General features: G+C 37.8%; 1 protein-coding gene across 4 annotated transcripts in view; it reads left to right on the plus strand.

The window, feature by feature from the left end:
- PICALM (phosphatidylinositol binding clathrin assembly protein) overlaps window positions 1-25720 on the plus strand; it is a 64245-nt gene extending 38525 nt beyond the window's left edge. The window contains exons 13-21 of one of the 4 annotated variants that reach the window (XM_056496719.1): window positions 8759-8866; window positions 9793-9924; window positions 10035-10065; window positions 10877-10976; window positions 12691-12714; window positions 14740-14799; window positions 17082-17186; window positions 23252-23354; window positions 24267-24354. In XM_056496719.1, coding sequence (XP_056352694.1) covers window positions 8759-8866; window positions 9793-9924; window positions 10035-10065; window positions 10877-10976; window positions 12691-12714; window positions 14740-14799; window positions 17082-17186; window positions 23252-23344 — 653 coding nt within the window. In that variant the 3' untranslated portion in view covers window positions 23345-23354; window positions 24267-24354. Of the gene's footprint in view, window positions 1-8758; window positions 8867-9792; window positions 9925-10034; window positions 10066-10876; window positions 10977-12690; window positions 12715-14739; window positions 14800-17081; window positions 17187-23251; window positions 23355-24266 lie in introns of all 4 variants that reach the window. The other 3 variants (XM_056496801.1, XM_056496873.1, XM_056496958.1) reach the window with 3 other exon arrangements.
- The last annotated feature ends 414 nt before the right edge of the window (window positions 25721-26134 follow it).

Below are 26134 nucleotides of genomic sequence, written 5' to 3' on the forward strand. Positions count from 1 at the left end.
ACCAGAGTTAGTTATTGAAATAATAATAAGTCTTCTCTTTACAAATCTCTGCTATATTTCATTTAACTACAATAGCAAATTAGTAAAAAGCTGTGGTTTGACCTCTTAAGTGAAGAGGCAAAATTTATATTCTTCCCTCTGAAGTCTACTCCAGAACACCCAAATTTTTGTTCTGCCCAGTTTCTAGGATGGACTGAATTAGTTGAGATGATCTTATTGGTACAATCGAGTCCTCAAACCAAGGGGTCAAGCAAGAGAGTTCTAGAAAGGCATTAATTTTCTTACAAGATTGGAGCATTTCAGTGTTTACTCAAAGTTCTTGGCTGCTTTGCAGTGTTCCAGAATAATTCAGATACAGTAATATATTGCCAATATTACTGTTGGTTATACTGGTGGAGGATTAAAAAGCTTTATAACAGAGGGAGGGGGGAGGTTGTGTTGGTTTTTTTTTTATTTTTGTACATAAATGACACTTAAAATAGTAAACTCCTGAACTATGTGGCTATTTCCACATTATTTTTTTTTAAACTAGATGATTGCAACAGTGCTTTCTTTTATGATGCAAAAAACTGGGAATTGCTGCTCCAGGAAGTTTCATAGACATCAGAACAACCCTGTTCTGAATTTTTACTTTCCTATTTATTTTTATGAGCTATAACTCTTAACATCTCTCCAGCTATCTAATGTATCTTCATATTAAGCTGTGTATGTGTCCCACTTTCCTATTTACTTTTTGCTGTGTACTTTGTTTTGTATATCTTCTCACATTTGTTTGTAGGGAAATAACAATTTTGAGTGAGAAAGGCACTACTAATATATGTGGCAGCTTCTGAAAAAATGAGTTCTTTACTTGTTCTTTAGTTTTGCTGAGCAAGCCTCTTTGGAGAAAGATGTAGTGAGGAGTGTATGGAGTTAGGCATATAAATTTCAATGCTACAGTAGGCTTAGAATTTAGAAATGGAGAAAAATGGTTTGGCTCATCTTGATTGCTTTCTGCAAAATACCTTCTGTTTCTGCTTGTCCTGTTTGTTTTGTGGGTATAAGATAAAAGAGGAATTCTGCCTCTCAAAGGTCACATCACAATTCAGCCTTTCTTTATTAACTTGAAAATTGAGCCTGAAAGTCTGTATTTGTTCAATGTTGTGTTGCTCGTGGTATGAGTCTTCAGTAATAGTAGTTGATATATCTGCTTGCTGTTGACTCATTTCTAAATACTTATAAGAATTAACTGTGAAGATTTTGGATTGTCTGCTAAAATTTTAGGCTACAATTCTGGGATCACCATTTTTTGTTTTACCTTCCATAAAAGAACCCCCAGCTCTTCAGCTTTACAGGCATGAACACTCACTTCACACAGGTGAGGTAGATAAGAAGTGCTTTCCACATTTTACAGATGGGGAAATCTGAGCAATTAACTGACTTGTCTGAAGTCATACGGCAAGTCAGTGGCAGAGCCAAGAATGGAACCTGAACTATTTCCAGTCCTGTGCTCTAACCACTGCACAGCAACCCTCCCTTAGGTAATTTTCTGACATGATGATGTTTGTATTTGGTGTATATGGTGGCTTTGAGAAGAGTATCAAATCAGTTAAAATCAGTTGCCATTAAAATTTGTTCAGAAGTTCTCAGGTGTGTAACAAATCAATAAATTATTACAGGAGCATTATATTTGGGTTGCTGCCTTTAGTTTTGTGCTTCCAAAAGTGTTAAAGTTAACAAGGTTAAACTCCTTGGGGAATAGGTTCTGTGATTGTATTTTCTGATCTGTTTTCAGTTTACCTATTTCAGACTGTAAAATCTTTTGCCTCTGTGTTTTTGAACTTCTAATTGGATAACTTAAAAATTGAAAAATTCAAACTACTCTTTTAAATGCACCTAAATCATTAATGCCTAATGATAGCATACAGGTGCAGAGTGATTCCATTGATGCAAACAGATGCTATTTGTATTCAAGGATGAAATTGGGCTTTAGAAACATTGAGGTGGTGCTGTCAGAATTGACAGCAATTTTTAAAACTTGAATATGCAAGGATATAAATTACCCAAACCTAATTAATTTTCAGTTACGTTTGTTACTAGCATTTGCAAGTTCTGAGACTTGGACAAGATTGGACATGCTGGCTAGAGTTAGAATGGGGCAGACAAGCGGAGAATCTGAAAATGGGGTACATTTCTGAGCAAATCTTGATAATCTAAAGTTGCATTATATTGTCTAACTAGTCAAACACAAGTTCCATATACAGGCTTGGGAACTGGGAACAGAAAATAGTTTTCGGTTATTTTCTGGATGAGTACATGTGTAAAATAATTTTAGTGGTCAGTAGATTCAGACAAATACAATTGAAAACTTGTGCTTCTTAATTTCTTCTATATTGTTTTATCTGCACAATTTTTCGAGGTTCTTTGGAGACCATTCCAGCTGTGTCTGGTATATTTGCCAGCTATCAATTTGTACCTAAACTTCAGAAGCAAAGCAAATGTGTAAGTGTAGAAATGAGCATTTTGACCCATCCATTTGAATTTTTTCCACTTATATAATATATATAAAGAAAACCAATAAAATCAAGAGAATATGAAGCAGCAACAGAGCAAGGAAGAACTGATGAATGGATAATCTACCCCATTTTTATTGTCAGATTTGTTTGTTCTACATCTTTTAAAATGACATTCAAAGCCGAAAGCAGCTTTAAGGAGTAGCTGAAACAAAGACTCAGTTTCAGGCAACTGCCTGTTTGGCATGTCCAGTATATAAAACATACATGAGACAATATTTAATTTTGTATTCCTGTTATATATTGCAAATATTTTATCAGCTTATTCTGCCTATCTTTTATTTGGTGTTGGACACTGTCATTTTGCTCACTGAATGATTTAGGAAAAGGTCTTTTAAGGTATTTCACTTGTTCTTTCAACATAGCCAAGCAATACGGGGAAAAGTCAGGTCTTACCTAATAACTTAACTTGAGCTTGCAGCAAATCAAAGCATACATTAAGCCTGTGAAGAATAACGTAGTTAGACTTTTAAAATTTTATTTCCATTAGAACTTTTGTACAACTGAGCACATTATGAAGCTGTGTGGGACTTAGAGCTAAGAATCAGGAGGTCAGATTCAAGGACAGAAAATAATTTGCACTTCAAAACTGCTTCGTGCAGCACGATAGTATTTGCAAGAGTTGTGGATAAATGCATGAACTGGCCAGGTTAAAAAAAGCAAAGGCCAAGAACTGAAGTATTTAAGACATCTTTCCCATCATTATTATTCAGAAATTTCTCTGTAGTGGCTTTGTCTAGAAGAGTAAGCTGCAGTTTAGGCACCATGATAAGTAGGACTAGATAAAAGCCTTGCTGATCTTACCTAGTGAGTTCTTGAATTTTCCATCAAGGGTTCACAGGCTCTGAAACTAGACAACTCCTTCAGTCAACAGGTATTGTAGCTGCCTTCTCTATCCAGTTTATCGGTTAGATTCTGAATTATAGGAGTACTTGAGCTTTACAATTCCATCCATTCTTAGGAAACCTTGAAACTATGTGCCTTGGGGAGTCACTTGTATAGATCCATGTTTCCTTCATTCCAATAAGGTCTGACAGGTTTTTTTTTAGTAAGGAACGTTTTCCTCATTATGGCTTAGTGTCTGTTGTCTGTAAAAGCAGAGCAGTCTTTTGCTTGCTTGCAGGTAACAGCATACCTACAACAAGCTGCTTTGTTCCTGATGTCCCAGGTAGCGAGGAAAGCGCTTATGTCCTGTATGCTACCTTGATATAATCATAGCTCTTGGAAATACCATGATGCTCAGTAACAGAAAAATCCATAAGAACAGTTTGGAGAAAGAGGTTCAGCTTAGTTGGTTTTGTTCAGGTTTTTAAAGTTGACTTGAGGATGTTATTGCATTGAATTCTCTCATAGCACCTTGGGTTGTGTAGTGCTGACAGGCATCCTCTGCTCCAGAGACTTTGTTGCAAATGTCAGGATGTGACTGTGAGAAACAAAAAGTGATTGTGTTTAAAGAGGAATAACATAGCTACTTTCAGTCTAAAACACACTCAGGAAGAAGCACAGTTAAGACAGTGTTATTAATATAAAAAAAAATTAAAAAGGAAATTAGTAGCTAGTATCTGCAGTCCTGGACAACTTGAAAATGAAATAATTAGCTAGGTCATCCCAAGCTTAGAGATGTCAGGAGGAAACTAAATCCGTCTCCCTTTTCTTCTTTCTCTTGCTCTCTGGACTTGAACAGATCCTTTTTCTGCTACTGTTGATAGTGTTGATGATGCCATTCCAAACCTAAATCCTTTCCTTACAAAAACTAACGATGCTGCTCATCTGTCTGTGTCTTCTGATGTATCTACTTTCACCAGTAGGACACCCACACATGAAATGTTTGTTGGTAAAGTACCATTTTAAACTAATTTCCTATTTCCTAAAAATTTTAACATTATTTTAGTTTCTAAAATATGTTTTTTCAGCCTTTCAGAAGCTAAAAGCTGGTCGTTTTGGGGCTGGTTTTTTACTATGTTAGAATTTGATTTGGTCGCTGTGCAGTAAAAATGGTACTAAAATCTTTGCTTGGCTGCCTTGATGGGATTCTAACCCCATGTAAAGAAGCAGTTACAGTTAGAGCAGTTGGTTGAGTGCAGTTTTGCAGTTTCTTGTACATGGGAATTTTAAGGTAAAATGCTGCATATGCCTGAGAAGGAAAAGAAAATGCTGTTGCTTTCTTCCTGAGGTTAAAATGCCCTTTTTAAACAAAAGAGCCTAATCTGATTTTTTTTTTTTTTTTTTTTTTTTTATTTTATAGTGGATGTTTTTGCCCCAGTCATGTTGTCATTAACAAAACTGATAAAGCCACACACATATTGATGCATAATCTACTCAGACTGTTTACCCATGGGGCAATAAACTAACAACTCACTTGTTAAAAACTGTTCAGGTCTTACTTTGGAGACAGTTTAGCATGGCTGCCTCACTAGAAATCCTTCCAACATTTGTGTTGGTGCAGCTCTACAGTAATTTCATTACTTTTCAATATGAAGATTCAGTTTGTTGAAAAATCACTTAATTACATGTCAGTTCTATTAAACAAAATGAATTTAAAGACAGTTGTACACGACAGGCTGTATTTGTGCTGGTTGAATAGAATTGATCAAATTAAAATACAGACTATTAGAACAAAGAGAGTTTTTAATACCTCTGGTACTTGTTAACAGAGGTAAAACAAAGGGATTATCTCTTTAAAGATATTTATACTACCTGTACTTTGTCAGCCTAACTAATTAGTTTCCTGGCCTGTCTGTCTTTATTGGAAAGACAAAGCAAGCAAGATAAATATGTCTTTACATGTATATAAATTACTTTCAGTTGGTACTGCTATGTGATAATCTGTCTTTTCCTTGCTTCAATGAAATTTTTATGGTTCATGTAAATGTAGAATATTTGAAATACAGCTTTATTTTTTTTAGTAGGATGGTTATTTAGTCAGATTAGTTTCCTCTGTCTAACTTGTTCTGCAGTCACACAAAAAGTTGCAGCATTGCAGAGCTGTGAACAAGGACCCTGGTGGGCTTTTGTGGTGCTTACTGGTTTTTGTAGTATTTATCACATGACAGCTCTGTCACTGGAAATGGATGGCATTGATACATTACTTTCCCTTCCAGTGTCTCATGCTCTGAGGATATATCTAGAACCAGAGAGTGGCCTCCTGGCAGATGGATATGGGACATGTAGATGCAGTTTTAGCTGTAGCACGATCAAGGCACTGCGATAATGTGAATGTGGATTTAAAATAACTCTTTCTGATTCTTTAGATCATTACAATCCATTTACTCAACTAAATCCCTTTGTGACAACCAAATATGAATATCTTTCAGGTATAAGAAAAATGCCTTGAAGCTTTTACACTCATTTCCTCCAAGGGTGTAAAACATGGCATTTGATTGGAAAAAAAAAAATTGATCCAAATATAGTTGTTCCTTTGAAGCTGTGCTTTCCCTTTTGTGTTAGAGATTGTGTAAACTTGTTTCTTACTGTCTGTCTGATGTGTATTAATTTCATTCCATTGGTTTATGTTATTAGACTATATGTGGATTTATAGAGTGATGTGAAATTAAAGTTTTGAATAGCAGATAAACAGTGTATCTTGGTTCTCTTTCTGTAACTCTTGCTCTTCTCCTTTCCTGGCTTTCTCTCATGTGTGATACTCCTTATCAGATTCTTTTTGTGGTCCTCAAGCTTATCCTAACGCTTCTCATTTCCGCAATGAGCCTTCTTCTGTAGCTGGTCTATTTGGAGGTAGGTAACGGGATACAGCCTTGCCACACACACAGGTTTGAATGTGTTGTGTGCCTAGAACTAGTAGGCATGTTACTGACTGCAGAAGTGCCTTGTTGTAGTGGCTCCAACTATTATTCATGTGCTTGTGCCAGGTGTGTGGTCACAAATGGTATGTATTTTTTCCATTTGTGCCAAGCTAAGACTTGTTTAGTCTAAACATGAAATGAGTATCTCCCCATTTCAGGATCTCTTGTAGTTTACCAGTTGCTACATACCACACAAAAGACATGCATGTTTATACGTAGCTTCTCATCTTGCTCTACCTCATTGTTTTTAAAATAAAGGGATTGGGATGTTCGTGCTGCTTATGACAATTTTGTTGACGTATTGCTCTTAAACAGTGCACTAAACTTGTGTTAAGCTTTTCAGGAGAACAGGAGAAAGAGGTCTCTGCTGCATTAAAGTACTGGCTAATAATTTGTGCAACTGTGTCACATCTGTGACACATACTGTTGATGATTCTGGAACACTGTCCTGATAGTTATTAGAGAGACTGTGGGCTGTGACAGGTTACAAGCTGTCCAAACCATGTTGAGCAGGGTGTGTAAACATTGCTGCATGCAAGGCTTAGGAACACCTTCAGTAAATGGTTTGTGGAAGGCTTAGTTCTTAAATCCCCATAAAGTCACATTTTGGTTTAGTGTCTTTGCATAAAAATCAGTGAGTATCATTTAACAAAAGGTTGAATACTACAAATTACTCTGTTCCCTTTGTTCCTTATTAAAAAAGTGGGATTATTAGTTTCTGTCAAGTCTTGATATTCAAAGAAGCTCCATTAAAAATACTGACCTTTGCACCTTTCAAAATATCCCTGTTAAACAAAATGCCCTGAGTTGGTGGTTGATATCTAGAGTAGGATTTGATCTTTCTCAGGGGCTGATTCAAAGGAGTCCTGTGTATTATTTTGTCTTGGAGATGGTTTCATCTTCTTGAAACTTCAAAAATATGAGAGCAGGAAACTCAGCTTTTTTCAGTTGAGGCTGATTGCTAAAACAAAATATGAGCTGTTGTAAGTCAAGTTTTCTGTTGGTACAGACACAGTTTTAAGAGTTGCAGGACATCCCATCAAAGAAATTCCTATCTGCAGTTCAGAGTCTCTGAAATGGCTTGTTACAACTTTATGGTATACATGTCACAAAGATACTCATTTTGGTTTGTTGATTATTTACTCTCTCTTTTCCCACATTACTGCTTCCCATGTTTTGCTGTATGCAGTTTACTTTGATTTATTTTTAATGAAAACAGCATTGTCTAAATTTTAGTGATTGAATTAGGAATCTTATATTCCTTTAAGATAAAAAGAAACAGGTAATCCAAATTTGTTTTTTTCTGTGAAGTTTATGTTCAAGAATAACATCCTGCAGTTGCTAACTTTTTTAGGTGAAATGTGACTTATTTCAGAAAAACAGTAAGATTGAAATGAGGTGCTGTTCCAGCAAGCAAAATAAAATCCAAGAAGTGTTCTTTGTCAGTTATTTCTATCCACTGCAGTGTTTTGCTGCTGAAGTAGTTGTGATCCTTTCATTTCTCTGTGTCGTACTTTTTGTCAGAAACCAGAAGAGCTAATTTTCAAGGTGGCTTTTTTTTTGGTGCTTTTCATATACAGCAATAATTACTTCTGTTATTGCCTGAATACCAAGGTGATGCACATGCACATGCTTGTGTGTAATCAATATATAACATTGCAAACAAATGGCTATTACCTTCTTTATTGCTGAACTATCAACCTAATGCTGCTGAACATCACATGCAATGCTTCATGATGCGATAAATTTTCAGTGTTGAAAAATCATTGTGTATTTGTAGAACACTAGAGATACATGGAAGACAAATGAAGTAAGTTTAAAAAGCATTAGGAGTTGAAATGTGACTGTACCTCCCCATATTTTCCCATAATTTCTAGAAATTTAACTGCAAAACATGGTCAACTGCAAAATGTGTGTCCACAAATAACTAAGAGCTATGAAAATTATTGGTATTAAGAGTGTCTGATCAAAGGCATTACTAGTTCAGGCACCTTGGGATGTTTGGGATCTTGCTCCAGTTGCTGGATTAATATAAAGCATGGAGCAATAATCTTGAAACAGATTCTGCACTAGCCAGCTTCTTTTCCTGGAGAAGCATGGTGTCTTTTTCCTCAGTCATTTTATCGTGAGCATATGGTAAAAGAATAAGGAAGGTGACAAGAGATTAAGCAGTTGCAGGGTAGTGTCTTTCATGGCCTGTCTGTTCAGTTTTTTGAGACAAAATCTTTCCTTGGAGGAGTAACTTCAAATAAACTGCTCAGTTTCAGGGTGTAATCTGGACTTTTGAGGTATTCCTAGTCTTTCTGCAGTGCTGAAATATTTATTTGGCTTGTTTGGAATAAAGGTGGATTTGTGGGAAATGCTGTATAAAAACATACAATTTCTTTCTTTTTTTCTCCACAGGGTTCACTCCATCTCCTGTTGCTCAACCACAGCCATCAGCTGGCCTTAATGTTGACTTTGAGTCTGTGTTTGGAAATAAATCCTCTAATGTTCTCCCAGATTCTGGTGGTAAGACACTTGCTAAAATAAATTACATATGGTCCTTTCTTTAACTTATTTTGTTCTTGAGGTATAATCTCTTAAAATGTATTTACTTACACTACTGGAACAGTTTCAGATGAAAAAAAGAGCTGATTTTAAAAGGTGAATAACAGCATTAATCAAATATTTTTTCTTTACAGACTATGTCTACACTCTGCTGAAATATTTACACTGATTTCCCTCACTTAAATATTTTGTACTTTAAAACTTCATATAGTGAAAAGCCTTCATTTTATATGCTGTCAGCTGAAATTAAATCTGTATTTGTAGAGTGTGGTTAGAAGAGGTAAAATTTCATGTTTAATTTTATGTATCTGCAACACAGTTTTTGGCACTCCTTTGCCTCCTCTTTTGACATTAAGATTCCTTCAGAAAATGATCAGTTAATACACAGTTAATTTGGATTGAAGTCATAGTGCTCTTTCTGTTCTTTTGAACATCTGGAAAGTAGATATTTTCTGGTTTTTTGCATTAGACTCTTGACATTGGATTTTTTTTTTTGTAAGCCAGTGATTTGCTAAAAGCAAATACATATTTTGGTAAGGTTGAAACACTTTATTTTTTTTTTTTCCTTTATTTTATGTTTTGACTGCTTTACAGTCACTATGAATCCATTCCATGTAAAATTGTCTCATAGGTTAAACCATGGAAGTGAAATCTTATTTCACTGATAGATATGATAAATGAAAGATATGGTAAATGCCGTATGAAAGATATGGTAAATATCTTTTTTATCTAGAGGCAAGAATGTTTTGTCCTTCTTGTATAGAGTAGCTTCACCAGGTTAAATTTTGTATTTTAGCCATTGTGTTGACTTTGCTGTCTGTTTAATTGAATGTCGTGACATTTGTGGAATGCCTGTGATTGAAATGACTTATGTTTCTCATTCCAAGGCTTTGATGAACTAGGTGGTCTCCTAAAACCAACAGTGGCCTCTCAAAACCAGAGTCTTCCAGTTGCCAAAGTACCGCCTAATAAACTAGTGTCAGATGATCTGGATTCATCTTTAGCCAATCTTGTAGGCAGTAAGTATGGAACCACTAATATGTAAATACTTATTTTAATTTGTAAATACTTATTTGATTTCTTTTAAACAAACAGAATTTCAGTAGTCTCTTTTTCTCCCTTGTGACAGATTTGGGCATTGGAAATGGAACTACTAAAAAGTGAGTATGCTTAATCAGAAGTTGAGCATTTGGATTTTCATGATAGTAAATTTTCATGAGTGTACACGTTGAAACCTGTGCATGCCAACATAGTGTTAGCCTTCAGAGCACATGTGGGATTGTAATTCTTGTACAAGATGTAATGAGTTGTTGAGAGCTGTTCGAAGGTAACTGTAGACTGAGTGGCAGTGACCATGATAGCAGCAGGCAGTGTGTCCTGTCTTTGGTTTGTTTCAGACTTTACATATATTAAAAAAACATCAGTTCATCAAAATGTTTCTTTGTAGTTGTTGTAGGTAGTCATAGCACTCCTTAAACACTTGGTATGATCTGAGTGTGAGCAGAGTTGTTTTAAAGATTGTGAAACCTCGGTCTGGAGGCTGACCTTTAGACAAGTGAATTCTGCAGCAGGCTGTGTGGGATTCAACAGTGAACATCTGCTCTAGCAGCAAAGTTGAGACATGGGATTGGCAACTTTCAAGTTTATTTGGACCATCTGTGCCAAGTCTGAACTAATTCAGAAATCTAATATGTCTTGAAATCTAACTCAAATATCTTGACCCAAGTCAGATACACTAACTTACCTATTCTGGGCAACTTGACTGAGATGCTGAGGGGGCTCATGCTGAACTTCTTTTCTTACTTTTCCAAGCCAAAACATGTTGCCATGAAGTTTTCTATCAACTCCTTTGCTAAATGAGCTTCATTAATAAAAGAAGGCTCATTCCCAAGTGGAAATGGTGTTTACCTGAGAAAGTTTTATAAGAATGCCCAATGTTTTCTAACAATTTTTTAAAAAATTTATTTGAAGTGATGTAAACTGGACTCAGCCAGGTGAAAAGAAACTAACAGGTGGTTCCAACTGGCAACCCAAGATTGCACCTACAACTGCGTGGAATGCTCCAACGTTGGTAAGCAAATGCTCATTTTAAAATAGTGAGTTCCCTGCACTTTAGATCTGCAGGGTGATGTATAATGGATGAATTTGAAATGGTCTATAGTTGCAGTAAAAGGGTAATAGAAATTGAAGAAGTGGTCAGTTGGAGCTGTGTACTACTGTACTCCTGTGTGATTCTAGTAAATAGTTTGTGATGTGCAGGTTTAGCAGGGACCTCAGTAGTGTTTGAGCAGCCTCTCTCATGGGAGGTAGGGGCCTCTGGGTTTCACTCAATGGACTTTTCAGGTGCATGTGGAGACAGGACAAGAGGCAAGGGCTGTGAACTGACAGAGGTCAGGTTTAGATTAAATATTAAAAAAAATCTTTATGCAAGAGTGGTGAGGCACTGGCACAGGTTTCCAAGACAAGCTGTGGATGCCCCAATCTCTGGAAGTGTTCAAGGCCAGGCTGGATGGGGCTTTGAGCAGCCTAGTCTAGTTGAAGGTGTCCCTGCCCATGGCAGGGGAGTTAGAATTAGGTGATCATCAAAGTACTTTCCAACCCAAACCATTTTATGAATTTATGACAAAATTCTGAATTCTTTGCAGTCTATAAAAGCAGAAGTGTGAAAGTGTCCTTCAGGTGAATTTATAAGTCATGCATCATTACACTGTAATTTGGCCTGCTCTGGGGGTGGGACCTGGACCCACTGATACTTGCAGAGATGTCTGTGGCTACAGCTTTCTTAATGTATGTAACTACTGCTCCCCTGCCTGAGTTTGTGCAATTGCTTTTAATCTATATCAGTTTTAATGAGCAAGTTCATGTCTGTTTTAACAGGTAGTATTGGCAAGGATTTTGGGGTAGCAGTGTAGGGGGATACTTTAAGTACATTAAGGCTTTACAGAAGTAGTTTCCACAATGTTCACATAACATTTTTGCATGTGAATCCTACTCACCCTTTCACCAGTGACCTGGGGACCTGTACATGGACAGAACAGGCAACAAACTGCCCCCAAGGATTAATTGTATCTGACTCTGTCTGGGGGAAGTTGAATCTGCAGTGTAGTAATGCAGCATTGTGGATTTGGAAAGATAGAACTTGTCCCTGGATCCACCACCTCTTTCCTACCAGGTGTCCCCTATCAACTCACTACATTTTTTTGGGAGAAAGATATGTTTGTGGATTCTTATGGAGGGTGTGTAGATATTGAAGAAATTGTAACTACTTACCTGCATTAATGACTAGTAGTTTGAGTTTACCTGTGTGCTTGAATCTGTTTAATAACTCATGTCTTATATCTACATCTTGTGATGATAAGTCATTACGTTTAACAGCTTTTATTATTGAAAGATACTATTGAGACACTTCCTATGAAACTGTTCTACAAAAATCAAAAGCTTGAAAAAGAAACAGTGTGAGGAGAAAAAAAAGCTTTGTTTTCCTCTGCTGGTCCATTTATTGTGGAGTTGCTGCTGCTTGCTAAATAAATATGCTTTTGAAAATCTTTGGTGAAAAAGGCATATACCAAATAAATGGACTATGCAAACCAATGTCAAACTTAATACCAATGACAGTATCACAGGTATGTTGTCTCAGTGAATGACTTGAATTACAAGAATGTGTTGGAGTAAACATTTAATGTATTTGTGAACTAAAATGCTATCTGTGTATATTCTGTTGTGTAAGTATTTGCTTCTAATCCAGTGTTATTGCATTATGTAATTGTTCTCCCTGGGAAATACAGAATGGCATGCATTTTCCACAATACGTAAGTCAAACAACCCACAGCCTTTTTGCAATCGACTGGCATGCTGATATTAACCACTGCTGTTGCAGAATCTCATAACCTCCTCGCTATTTACACATTTCTCATTTGAAAATCTTTGGTGTGCCAAAAGTTGAGCTTTTCCTAGCATACACAAACTTCATAGGTGGTGTGCAGGCTCTTGAATTGAATGATGGCATGGGAAATACCAAGATTATTTTTCCTCGCTTTAAACTGTACCATCTGCTGCCAGAGAGCTGGGGTGTGTGTCTGTGCTGCCTTTAATGCATTTGGTGAATTCTGAATGAAGATAAAAATATTGTGTTTGAATAACTGCATGAAACCTCACAGGCTTCTGTTATACGTGGCACTTGATCCACATTTATGGTAGATCTTGATTTTTAAATTATTTTTTTTAAAGTGGGGAGAGACCAATATGTCATGAATGCTCATAAGAAAAAAGAAAATTAATGCAGATAGTTTACAGAGGGCAAGCAATAACCTGTGCTTGCTCTCTGAGGAGTGCAGGCTTTCATTTCAAAGGGCATTTTTCTTTATGTCAACAGTAATATTGGTCTTTCCCTGCATTCTCTTTTTATTCCAGGGTGGGTAACTCTGTAACTAAATGGTGGTAGGTCCTTATTTGAGCACTCAACAAAAAGTTTATTCAGCATGTTTGTGTAGGTGTGTGTACACAAGCAAAACCAAAAAAAAAGTTGTGATTTTCAGAATAGTTTTGCTCACTGTATGAAATATGACGAATACACTGTCCAGATGTTCTATCTGTTCTCATGGCAATTGAAATGCGAGTTGCTCTGGCTCTACTATATAAGAAAAAGCAGCTGATACCTTAGAACTAAATTCAGAAGCAGCTTTCTTGATGTCCTATTCTTGATGAAACAATTTATCTGCTTTAATTCATCCAGTATGATTAATGGTTTATCATTTGCCTGTTTTCTGTAGCAGTAATGTCTGTGTACCAAGAACTGGTTATCATGTTTATCTTGAATAGAAATCCCCCCAGCAAAAGCATGAAAATTACTGTCTTTTTCTGTAAGGGAAGACTGGCAGGAGGTGGAGTGGATAGACAGCAAGCTATCTGAGTATCTCTAAGCACCAGTTTAAAAAAAAAAAAAAAAATCTGAAAAAAAAATCCAACTCTTTTGTCCTTGTAATAGTAATGCTAATTTAGAAAGTGGATAATAAACTCTAGAATAAAGAATATGGCTAAGAGATGAAGAACTGTTTTTATTTATATTTCTAAGAATTATCAGCTGCTTTTCTACATATATATTGCCAAGCTGCTTACAAAACAGAAGTTCACCCAGGCTTTGTCTGTTGACAGCAATTTTACTGTACCTTCATGAAAGTACAGTAAACATATCAGGATAATATAAATGCATATGCCAAGTACTAAGAGGACTTCTAGCATGTTCAGGTTTAGTGAATGGAGTGAGTGAGGAAGAGGGAATGCAAACTGGGTATTCCTGTGAGAGTCTAATTTATATCAAAGCCTGCAAGGAGAATCCCCATAGTGTGTCCATATTGGCTAAAGAGAATTCCTGTAAGTGTTAGCAGAAGCAATGGTAATTTGCTCTTTCAGTCTGGCAAATTCTCTCTTAAGACTCCATGTGTACCATTACTTTTGATACTGAAATGTAGGTATGTATTTCATGGGATTAAAAAAAGTGCTTCTGCTTCATGAATATTTTCTCTTAAACTTTTCTGAGTCTTGTACTGTGTTCTCTAAATAGGATGTTGAGAGAGCAGTGCTTGCAGTTTACTTCAAACAGCCAGAAACCTAACATGATAAAAGCAAATACATTGTTAAAGATTTGCCACGATAGCCAGAAACTTTTCGCTTAGGTATTACACTCCATCTGAAATAATTAGGATGTACACTTAACATCAGACTGCAAATCCTATTTATTCTTTGCTATGTTCATAATAAGCTGAGTGCTGCAGTTGATCCTTAGAGTGTGCAGCAGATGTCTTCTCCTCTCAGTTCACCACTGTTTCTCACGCCAGGCACCCCCTGTAATGGCCTATCCTGCCACAACACCAACAGGAATGATGGGCTACGTGATGGTGAGTGGCATTCCTACAACTCCAACCAGCCAGATGTTATATATTGTTTGATTGCTTATAGTTTGGTAGCTCTTGTTTTTCTGAACTATTCTTCTGAAGACTGAATTTCAACTCTGATTCATTTATTCCTCACCAGAGTATTAACTTCTGGTTTTCAAACCATTTACATGCTCTTTGTCTGAATTTAAGCCTGCACTTCCTTACTTCACTTGTTTTATTCATAAATTTCTTAAAATGGAACTAGATCATGTTTAAGGTCCCTTCCAACCAAACCATTCTGTGATTCTATGAAAATTAATACAGTGTCTGTTCTTGGTGATCTTTATTGGCATAGAAATAAATAAGTGTATCATAGAAGTAAGTTTATCATGTCAATATAAATAGTTTCTTGGTGAAGTGAAGCCTTCCTTAAATACCTTCTGCTGAGGTTAGGAGCAAGTGTCTGTGATGATTAATGCTACAAAAGTGCAAGTTTGCAACACTGCAATATGGTGTGGTTTTGGTTGAGAATTGAATCTGTTAGTGACACACCAGTGCCTCAAGGCTTTTGACATAAACCTGACCTTGTTGCTTTTTGCTCTGAAAATGTTTGCTCTTATCTTAGATTTTAAAATATTTCTGAAATTATATGCTTTAGCTCTTTTTAGTATGATTTTGATGGACTGCAGCTTTCCTGGGTGAATAAAAGGCAAGAAAACTTAATTCAAGCAGTTATTCTATTAAATGCCTCACAGATTAAAGGAAAAAAAAAGTTAAATGTTTCATCATATAACCAAATTAGTTTAATGACTTATAACTTGTATACACTCAGTTAGTGAACTGCAGAAGTGGCCAAATGTGTTCTTGAGGGCCTCTTGAGAGAGTATCATGTATCATATCATTCCCTATTACCCATCCACAAACTCCCATATTCTTGATCAAAGTATGATTAAACTAACATGAGTGTGTATTCAAACTTGATCTACACATCTTTGCCCTTATGGTACCAGCAGCATTTTCATAGTTATGTTGAGTCAGCAGCAGGGGGAAGGTAACATATGTAGTGTACAAGAAGTAATCTTGCTTTTTTGTTACATTGTTGTGTTATGTTTAATTGTGGGGTTTAAATGTCAATGTGAAATGGAAACTGGGATTAAGGAGCTGTAACTCTGTTACCCTGAATTGCTGCTGCTTGTTCAGACATGTGCAGTATCTGAGCAGGTGGGTGAGATGGGCCATTGCAGAATGACCAGTGGGCTCCGTAGCACATCCTGAAATCTGCCCTGCCTCATTCGGACTTTACTCAGGACATTTGCCATGAGTAATCTCTGAAATGTTGACTCAATTTACAACCCTTGCTGTGAAACCTTTTAGCTTTTCATAAAATCAGTAGTGGGGATCAGAGTTCTGAGGATGGTCCTCTCCAAGTGCAGACTTTTCCCGTATGTTCCCATATGTTGTGAGCGTGCTGGGACAGGCAGCTTGCTTAGTGCTGTAGCACTGTGCCTGGGCATTCCCTGGCTGCTGCTGTCTCTTGGGCTAGCAATTGCTCAGTTGTTCTTACAATTTTTTATAGGGTGTTTTTATTAGGGTCAGTTTATTGAATGGGTTCACCCTGTGGTTGCCCAAACAGCTGCTCGGCGTGATAGAGGAGTACCACCACCACCACAATTAGTCAGGGAAAAGCTGCTTGGAATAGAGATTGCTTCAGTAGGACTGCTGCTGGCTGTCAACCCAAGCCTGAAAGGAATGCCAAAAGCAGTGCCAGAGATGGGCATCTGTGTTAAATATAACCTGACTTGTAAGACCATTAATACACATTAAACTCATTATTTGGCTCAGCTGGAGTGTTGGTAACACTGACTCTGATTGCATAATGACTTAACATTAATTCCACATACAGCTCTCAGTTTTCAGTTTTCTCCTGAACTCTGTCAGCACTGCACTGCTGTCTGCAAAACTGTGCTTGTGCTTTCAGAGGCAGTCAGGGAAGTGCTGTCAGACCTCATGTTTGGGAGCAGAAGGACCAGCACAAATGCTTGTCTAACAAGTGTTTTCGTGCTTCAGGTCTTTGCAGGAGGAGATTGAATGGGCTCAGTTGTTATTGAAAGAATTCCTTGGAAAGGCTCTAATGTTCCTTTCTGGTAACCTTTATTTGCGGAATATTGTAGAAAGATATCACATGGTTGCATATCTCAAATATGAGCAAAACTTTTCACCTGTTTGCCATTTTCCTTTATCACCTTAAATAATTGCAATGTATTAATGCTGTGTGTGATTTGATGCTGTCTGGGTTTTTTCAGCCATCACAGATGGGAGGCATACCAGTAATGACACAGCCTACTTTGATATACAGTCAGCCAGTCATGAGACCACCAAACCCCTTTGGCCCTGTACCGGGAGCACAGGTGTGTATATTCAAATTATTGCTGCTGGGAATGAATTAATGAGGCAGTTTCTTTAAAAGTACATTAAATAATGTTACTTTTATACATAGATATAATTAATATCTCTTATTTGTGTTGGGCAAATTATTGCACAAGCCTAGTGGATCATGAGAGGCTTGCTTCCTATATGCTTGTATCCATGTTAATAGAAGCAAGTTCAGGTTACCAAAGCAAAGAGGGAAGGTTTTTTCAGGCATTGTTTTTCTGGGGATGTGACAGTGATAAAGAATAGGAGAAGCTGATGTCTGTGCTCTTTGCTGAATATGAGCTTTTTCTCCAATGTCATATTCCATGCTGCTTTACCCTCAGAATATGGCTTTGTGAAATTGGCTATTACAGCTTTTTCCTAAGTATATGTGTCACCATTCAATATAAGTATAATACAATATATGTGTCAGCCTGTTACAATTAAAAGTATTAGATTATAATGTACCCAGGGTGCAAGGTGTGTGCTTATATTACAGCATTTGCAGGGGCTAAACAGGGTGTGTGTAGCCTTTTATGTCCATGGCTGTATTGGATGGGTTTGAAAAAATTGGAATCAGACTTGGTGGAACCTCAACGCACCACCCAGTTGTTGGTCCTGACCACTACAGTGGGAGGCACATGGCACATCCCTCTAATTTCCAGTGGGTTTTGTGTTCCTCCATGGTTTGGCAGGAGGCTGCATTTGCAGTGTAGTGAACATGTGCAATAGCAATACCCATCTACCCAGCCTTTCCCTGTGCCACCTTAGATGGAGTGCTCCTTAAATCCCCTGGTTACCCGTTTCTCGGGATGTGTTGTATCCAGGTTGATTACCTAACCTACTGGAATGAGTGTGCCAAAGGGCCACTCAGAACTGACTGCATCAATACTGGAGCTAAATACATACCTGTTAGTGATTTGTTTTACTTGTTTTTTGCAAATGTCTGTCACTGGGAAATTTCTATCTGAACTCACTTTTATAACCCAGTAGGCATCTTTAAGAGAGGGGCTTTTTTTACAGTAGGAAAAACATTTTAAAAAGTCGGAGAAAGAGGGGGTGGATAACCCTGACCACCTTCATACTACTTTTGGAAAATTCTGAGATCATTAAGACTGTGTTTGTGAACTGCAGATAGAGGCAGAGCCAAGTTTAGCTGGCAGACTGAAGCTCCAGGATTAAGTGTAGTTTTACTCACCTACCAGATATTTGTTTTTTTTTTTTCAAAGTTCACTCTGTACATCTGACTTCTATTAGAAAAATGAAATACATTGTGCCTGTATTTTGATCTTACTATAAAGAGCTCTGTCTCTATAGGTGACTGTTTAAAAGCAGTTGTGTATAACTTCACCTAGGTATAGGTTGGTGTTTGCAGCCTATAGGTTGCAGAGTTTGGGACTAGACTGTGGAGGGAAGAGAATTCAGCAATAAGCTGGAACTAAAAAGAGCCTCAAGCATTTTTCAGTGCCTCAGTCTGATCCTTTAATAAGAAAGGTTCTGCTGTGTGCTGCCAGTGGGCTGTATGCCCATTGTCTTCTACAAAATACAGCCTTGTGGATAGGGTATTTTTTCTAAATGTCTTCTTTTAAATGCTTTTTCTGAAAGGGATGCTGTTAGATGTCTTTAGCTAGAAATGCAGTTCTCAGCTGGCTTTTTCTTGGACTTCTGAGAGCTGCTTTGCACCTTTACTGTCACTTAAATGATTTGGTATTTTTCACATGAGTTTTATATCATTTCAAGAGGACAAATAGTGTTTATGAAAGTTTTTAAATATTGACAAAGTAAAAAGATCTTCAAGGATAGGAGTTTTCTCTACGTAAAAAAAATACACTGAAATGATTCTTAAGAAACAAAACACCTGCCTACCTGCCTGAGTCAGTTATGAACAGGTAGATGGGTCTGAATAGCTCAGTGAGCCTTTCTGCTTCATTTGACATTGCAGGGCGTGGCCTAGGTTGAATCCCAGCTGGCTGTCAGAATAGGAGAAAGAGGAATTAGTCACAAGTGAGGTGTGTGGAGCTATATTTATTCTCTTATCTGACAATGTTTGGCTCCTGTGAGAATTAATTTCATTGAAAACACACCCGTTGAGTCAGCATTTGCTGTGACCAAGAAGGGTTTTCCCTGAGACACACAGTCTGTGTTGCTGGAAGGTATTGAGTGTTCAGAAGCCTGACATGAGTAAACCATCTTAAATTTAACAAGAGCTGCATGTGAGAGCTTCCCCATACACAGCAGAGTTTATTAATGTAAAGCTATGGAGGGGAGTTATAGTTTTATCACACTGAATTTACTGTGTGCTGAGTCTTGAGGCTCTTCTAAGAGCATATTTCACAGTTTAAGTTTAGTTAATGCTCTTGTGCCAGAAATAGAAAAATGAAAGTAAAAGAAATAGGAATGTGTGTTAATAAACAAATCCTAAAGAATAAATAATGGTTATCTGAAAGGCATACAACACAAACTGCCCACATGGATCACTGTAAACACCATTGTTCTAATACTGGTTTTGTCCCTGGCGTCATCACTGTCAAAAACTAAATAGTTTTTCATATTTACTTTTAAAACACCAGATTATATCACCTCCAGTCTCCTGATAGAACTTGGGTGTTGTCTACAGTAAAGAAAGCTGAAGGTACTTAAAAGCATGATGATAGATATGAAGTTGTTGCCAAAAATTTTCTTGCTGAGTTGTAGTGAGTTGAGAACACGCTGGGAAAATAGGCATCTTAATGTTGTGAAGTTTTTGTACAAATGAAACTGTTGTTCATAACTTGATGCTCTCAAGGATTAGTCTTAATAAATAAGTTTTTTTTTAATCTCTAGACATACCTATTTTGCTTCTTTTCCAAGTGTTCGTGTTACATGCCAGCAACTTTTTTCCTAATTGTTGCAGTCAAAAGTAAGGTAGTTTGGTTTTTAAGGACAAAATAATTGTGAATGAAACTAGAACAGTCGTTTCTTTGAAAATCTGAGTGCAGAAGGCAAGGCATTCATAGTTTTGAAAGGTGTGTAATTTTTCTTTGAAAATATCTATCTTGCAGTATTTCCCACCTGAGAAAGAAAAGAAGTTTTCATCATGATAAAATAGTGGGCATTACCCACTGCAAGCTATTACCTGGTGTGCTACCCAGAACAGTGAAAATGGTTGGAGTTGTTTGATGACATTGTAGCTGGTGAGGGGGAAGTGTGTGTGTGTCTGAGGAAGGGGCAGGCTGAATCAGTGGTTCAAGCAGAGGGATGGCAGATGTGATACAGTACAGCAAATGGCTGATGTTCCAGACAAGCCACATCTGCCTGATGCACAGGGGCTGGAATGTGTCTGCCCATCACTAGGCCTGAGTGTCACAATGTGCAGCAGCAGGGCTTGGCTGTTAAATCAAGAATGGTGTTGTGTTGGCCACTATAAAACGGTACAATTAGGACAAATCCAGGTGCCTTCACATGTCACATGTTCTGGTGTGATTGTCCCCAGAAAGACATACCCTAAGGAGGGGGAAGCAGATGGATAGTACAAAATTTAAGATTTAAAATAGAATAAAGAAATCACTCCACCTACTGCCAACATGTATATAAATTGTAACACTGCAGTTATTAACACAGCCAATTGTACACAGCAAGCAGCAGGAGTGATCACCTGGGTGATGGAAAATAGGTAAATGTCATAATGAGTAAGTTGGTTTGGTGGATGTTTTGTGGTTGTTTTTTGGCTGGGTGTAGGGGGGTGATTTGAGGGCTGTTGGCAAGTGTAAGAACAGGGTATGAAGTTCAGGACAGACTTACGCCAGAAAGCAGACCTTAGAGATACTTGATTTGGCACATTACCCCTAAAATATATGCTAAAACAGCCTGACAGACTTGTTTCATGGGAAACCAGAATGTAGTTAATGATGGCAATCAGCCCAATGCTCACTTACAGACGGGTTCGTAGGCTTTACTGTGACTCCAGGGAGCTTTGTCTTTGTTGGAGGCAGTGAGAAGTGATGGCTGGTGCTGGAGGAGACTAAGCTGTCTGAGCAGCACAGTGCAGTGCATTTCACATCACACCAGCTCTGGACAGAAGGGCACTAAATCCACAGCTCCAATTAGATCAGCACTAGAGAAACTGATGGCCAGCACTATTGTTTTAAATGCTTCTTTTTAGAAACTGCTAAGAGCCGTCCTGGTTTTCAGATCTATTTATAAACAGTAATCTGGAGTGGTGCAATGTAGGAAACTGTCTAAAATACTTTCCATTAATTTTTTTTTTTTTAGGCCTCCTTTTTAATAATCAGAGGAATCTTGTTAAAATGTGTATTTGCTGCAAGGTGTTGTCTTGTCTGAATTCAATTATGGCATCTAGGTAATAGCATTGTCAGGTTTTTCCCCTCACATTTTAACCTGAACAGGCTTCCTGAAATTTCCCCTGTGTCTGGTTACGTGCTGATGTTGCACAAATGACTCTAACCTACCAGTCTTCCACACTGCTTTCAAACTGCATGTTACTTTGGACTTGATATGGGTTGGAGATTTGCCAGCTCAGTTTGACAGGAGCTTTAGTATGTGACTTCGAGGCATTTGGCCATAAAGAGGACAAATGTCTCTTGAAATCAAGTGGCAGAAGACATTCCTTGCTGAAGTTAGGACTCTATTGGACCATATCCCTAGTCTGCCTATGGCTTTCCAAAGGGAAGAACCAAGTTTAAGAGGGGGAATTCTGACATCCTGAAACTGCTTCTCAAGCATTTTCTATTCTGTCTCATGATTTTTCCGTAATTTATTTATGATGACTGGATCTGAGTGCCCCATTGGGAGTGGGGTTTCGGGAGATGAAGATTTCAATGCAGATCAAGCATGTACTGATCCTGAAGGAAGTCCTTCTGCTCATGTGATTTCTGAGATGGACATTCATGTGAAAAATTTAAATGTGCAATGTCAATATTTACACTCCGAGCACTTCTGCAAGCAATTCCCATAAGCAGATGCCCTGTCATGCATAGGTTGGCAGGTGCCTGGCATTTCCAAAGGAAAAGGTCTTCATGCAGTATTTTTTGCCATGGGCACAGAGTGCAAGTGACTCAGTTCTGAACAAACTGTTCCAGTGAAGAACCTAAATTGGAGCATGCTGACTTTGATTTCTAACTGCAAAAACATGCATGTTCTACCCAGGGGGAGGGCCAATAGGATTTAATAAAACACCATTTATAAAGGGAAAAGTACTAGCACAGAAGGAAAAATAAATCAACAAATAGCAGATACTCCTGCAAATACACCTTGCAGATTATTGGTCCTTCCCAGCAGCACTAGTTGGAGTGCCAGTATTACCCACCCCTAAGTTATGTGCTTTATATGACTGAGTTTGTGGTGTGGTGCTTTAGGTACATGACTGTAGGATGTAATTTTTATGAATGTACAGACTATGAGTCACAGTCTTCAGTTCTCACCTAAACAGCCACAGTTGCAGTTGAAACTCTCATCTTTTTTCCTTTTTTTTTTCTTTTTTTCTTTTTTTTCTTTTTTTTCTTTTTTCTCCTACTCATAGAATATATCCCATGTTCTCCTCCTAGGTCCCAAATTGAGAATTATATATTCTCTGCTATCCAGCCTCTTTTTATATGCATCCTGTAATGACAAGAAAAGATGCTGAGAGCTATTCCTTCTGGAGAAACCATCTGGAAAACTGCCATGTTCTGGCCAGGCCCCAGCATCATCTCTCCCTGCCAGGCTGTTGTTTTCTCAGTAAAGCAAGGAGAGGACTAACCTGTTTCACAGAAGCCAGGCTGAATGTGTTATATCTTCTTTTGAGGAAAACTGATGTGAAAGTGTGAGGTTATCTGCTTGTTTGGCAAATGCCACTGGCATTTCCTTTCTGCAGGGTCATGTCCAGCTTGTTTCTGCATTACACCAACCATTGAAGAGGCTTTGTTTTCCATATGACCAAACACCTTGTTTTAATAGTTGACTTCTGCCAAGTTTGCCTCTTAACCTCCCCTTGTCCTTTCATTACACGTTCAGCTTTCATATTCTGTCATTCTGAGACCTTGTTTTCTTTTTCTTTCCCTTTCTCTGTCGTCTTTCTTACTAGCTGTCTGCAGCATCCAGCCCTTCCAGTCAGAGTCCTCACAGAGCCTCAGGAAAGGATCCCTTTGCAGAGCTCTCTCTCCAGGATTTCTTGTAGAACAACTTAGGTATTGTCCATTGTGCTGGGGAGATGCTGGTGTTTGTGATATGAAACAAAAAAGTTCTAATTCAAGTTTTATTAACATGGCTAGAACTGTTTCTGAAGGAAATAAAGCCAAATCTTGTTGAGTCAGAAGCACTGTGGAAGTGACTTGGAAACTGTGTATTTAACTTCAGCAGTTTAGAGGCTGATTGAGTGTTTTTGCCTCAGTCCATTGGAAATAGAACCAGCTCATGTGGTACGTGCTGCAGTTAGGGAGAAGGAACTGGTGCTACCTGGTATTTACCATCTCATCAGGAAAATGCTCAGTTACCCGTTAGCAGCAGAGCCCTGAGTACTGCTGGCAGAGTGCTCATGTGCTTCCCCATGGCTTGACCAGAGAGTTCCCTTCACGCAGGAGGAGGTGCTTGTTTCACATGAGCCAGGGATCCATTTTGGTACAGAGGTGCAGTGGAGAAGTTGTGTTGGTTTTGACCAGTCAGAGGCAGGTGGAAATTAAATAGTAAAATGAGTGAAAACATGAAAAAGAAATTCAAGAATTCATAGTATAAAGAGAGAGTAGGCTTATTTCACACAACTGCTTTTCTTTGTGCACTTCCTCTGGTTCAACATGAAAAATGATCCTGAGTTCATAGTGGTGTTGGTCTGTGTTATGGTGCCGCTGGTGACAATATTTCATGGATAACTAGGTGGGTTTTATTTTTAATGCAGAGCTATTCCAAAGGCTGGTGTCATTGGAAGAACATCCTGGTGGCTTTTGTTGTTTCCTGGGCCTGATTTTTTTAAAATATTTCTGTTCAAAACTTCAGATCATGGGATAGCTTGGGCATCAGAAGAATGGAAATTTTTGAAGAAAAAAGGTTTAGAGTGAAGTTCTACTTCTGTTGCTTGTTAACCCCAGGGTTTTTCATCTTTCCAGATTCAGTTTATGTAACCATGTTAGATGGAAGAGAAAGGAACGTTTCCAAAAAGATGTGCTCAGCAGTAAACTCCCACTTCCAGGAAAAAATATGAACTTCAGTCTCTCAAACTCTCCTCTTCCATGAAGTGATGCAGTAAAATGAAGAAGACCAATGAAGGAAGCTGGGACACCTCTACAAGAAGACATCAGTACACAATACAAAGCCAAGAATTGCCATGAATTAAGACCAAGATCTATTTTTGTCCTGGTGACTAACACGTCAATACTCTCAGCTTCTAATAATATCCTTAATTGGTAACACACGAAGAGAAGCCTTTCTTCTGGAAATTGATATTGGTGTTTGGAAATGCTGTCTGGATTGGAGATGTGTCCTTTACCGTAACTCGAAACAAGACTCTGGGCAGGGGAGGGTCAAATCCTAACTCTTAATTCTGCAGTTACCTTTTCTTCAGTCCTCACAAATGTAGGCACAGCAGTAATGGAAATTAACTTTTTTTAAAAATTATATATTCAGTTTGCAGTAGACATTCCTTATGTATTATTGTTTGTATTTATTTATGATTATCAATTTAACATTAATATTGTATCAAAAAAAACCTCCTTATGAAAATGAGTATGGATGTATACAGTATGTCTGATTTTTATCCACAAAGAATGAATCTGATTCAGAATGCTTTTCAGCTGACATACAGAGCACTAAATATTTTAAAGGTCTGAATCTAATGAATTCTCAGTATATATGGGAATTAGGGAAGAGCTGTAAAACGCATTAATCCTTATAGTCAATTCTGTGCCTAGGATTTTGCAAGGGAACAGTTAACTGACTAGAAGAAGCACTACATTTTTAATTCAGCATTAGTGCATTGGGAAGGAACTTTATTGCTTTGTGCTTGGCATGTCATTATTTTTACATTTGACATTATAAGGCCTTTCCAATATGAATGTGAGGAATTGCTTTCACTTTAAGACTTTCCTTCTTTTCTGTAAAAAAAATTAAATTGAGGTGTTGTGTGTTGGGGGGGGAAAGCCTTTTCATTTGGCTTGTTTATGATCATGTACCTTTTAAAAGTAAAAAGGGGGAAGTAGCTTCCTTACATACGTCTGGTGGGTATTTAGTTCACGAGGAATTAAAGTAGCGCTGTTGATCGGTGCTTTGTGTAAATACATCATAACTTCTGGGTGGAGTGGGGCCTTCAGAAGGACAGTCAATGATACGAAAGCAATTCTGTACATGAATTAAGCATACTTGCTGCATTGTCTCTGCAGATTCTATTTTTGTTTAAAATATTAAAATGTATGTTAGCAAAAATGGGTGGATTTTCAAATAAAATGCAGCTTCCACAGAACTTTTGTTACGGTATGAAAGTCTGAGGTGCTTCTTTTCTTTTTGCTGCTTAAAATGTGCACTGATAATTGCTTTGTTTACTTAATAAAATACCAAATGTATTTCATATGTGCATATTGTATTGCAGGAAGTGCAGCGCTCTGAGCCTGGGGCTGACATGGTCCATGCAGCCTCTTCTCCAGGCTGGCATCACAGACAGCCTCAGTGTTCCAGTAACAAGGTGTCTCCTTCTTCCTGACCTTCCTGACCTAAAGTGACATTTCACCATCTTCCAGTTTTTCAAAATATTCATGGCAATAAACTTGTATTGTTTATAACTGAGCAAGAAGCATAAATATGTCCCCAAAAATTATCTTCCCTAATCTTCCAGCAGAAGGTAGTGCTGGAAAAGCTGTAAACAGTTTGAGACCATCTTCTGTAATTAGACACAGGAAGAGTTGATAGAAGTGAAACTTTCCTCTTCACAATGACCTGAGGTTTGTCCTGGAGGCCAGGGTATCATAAACTGAGCAGTACAGGT

Source organism: Oenanthe melanoleuca, chromosome 1, assembly GCF_029582105.1.
Source record: "Oenanthe melanoleuca isolate GR-GAL-2019-014 chromosome 1, OMel1.0, whole genome shotgun sequence".
NCBI lineage: Eukaryota > Metazoa > Chordata > Aves > Passeriformes > Muscicapidae > Oenanthe > Oenanthe melanoleuca.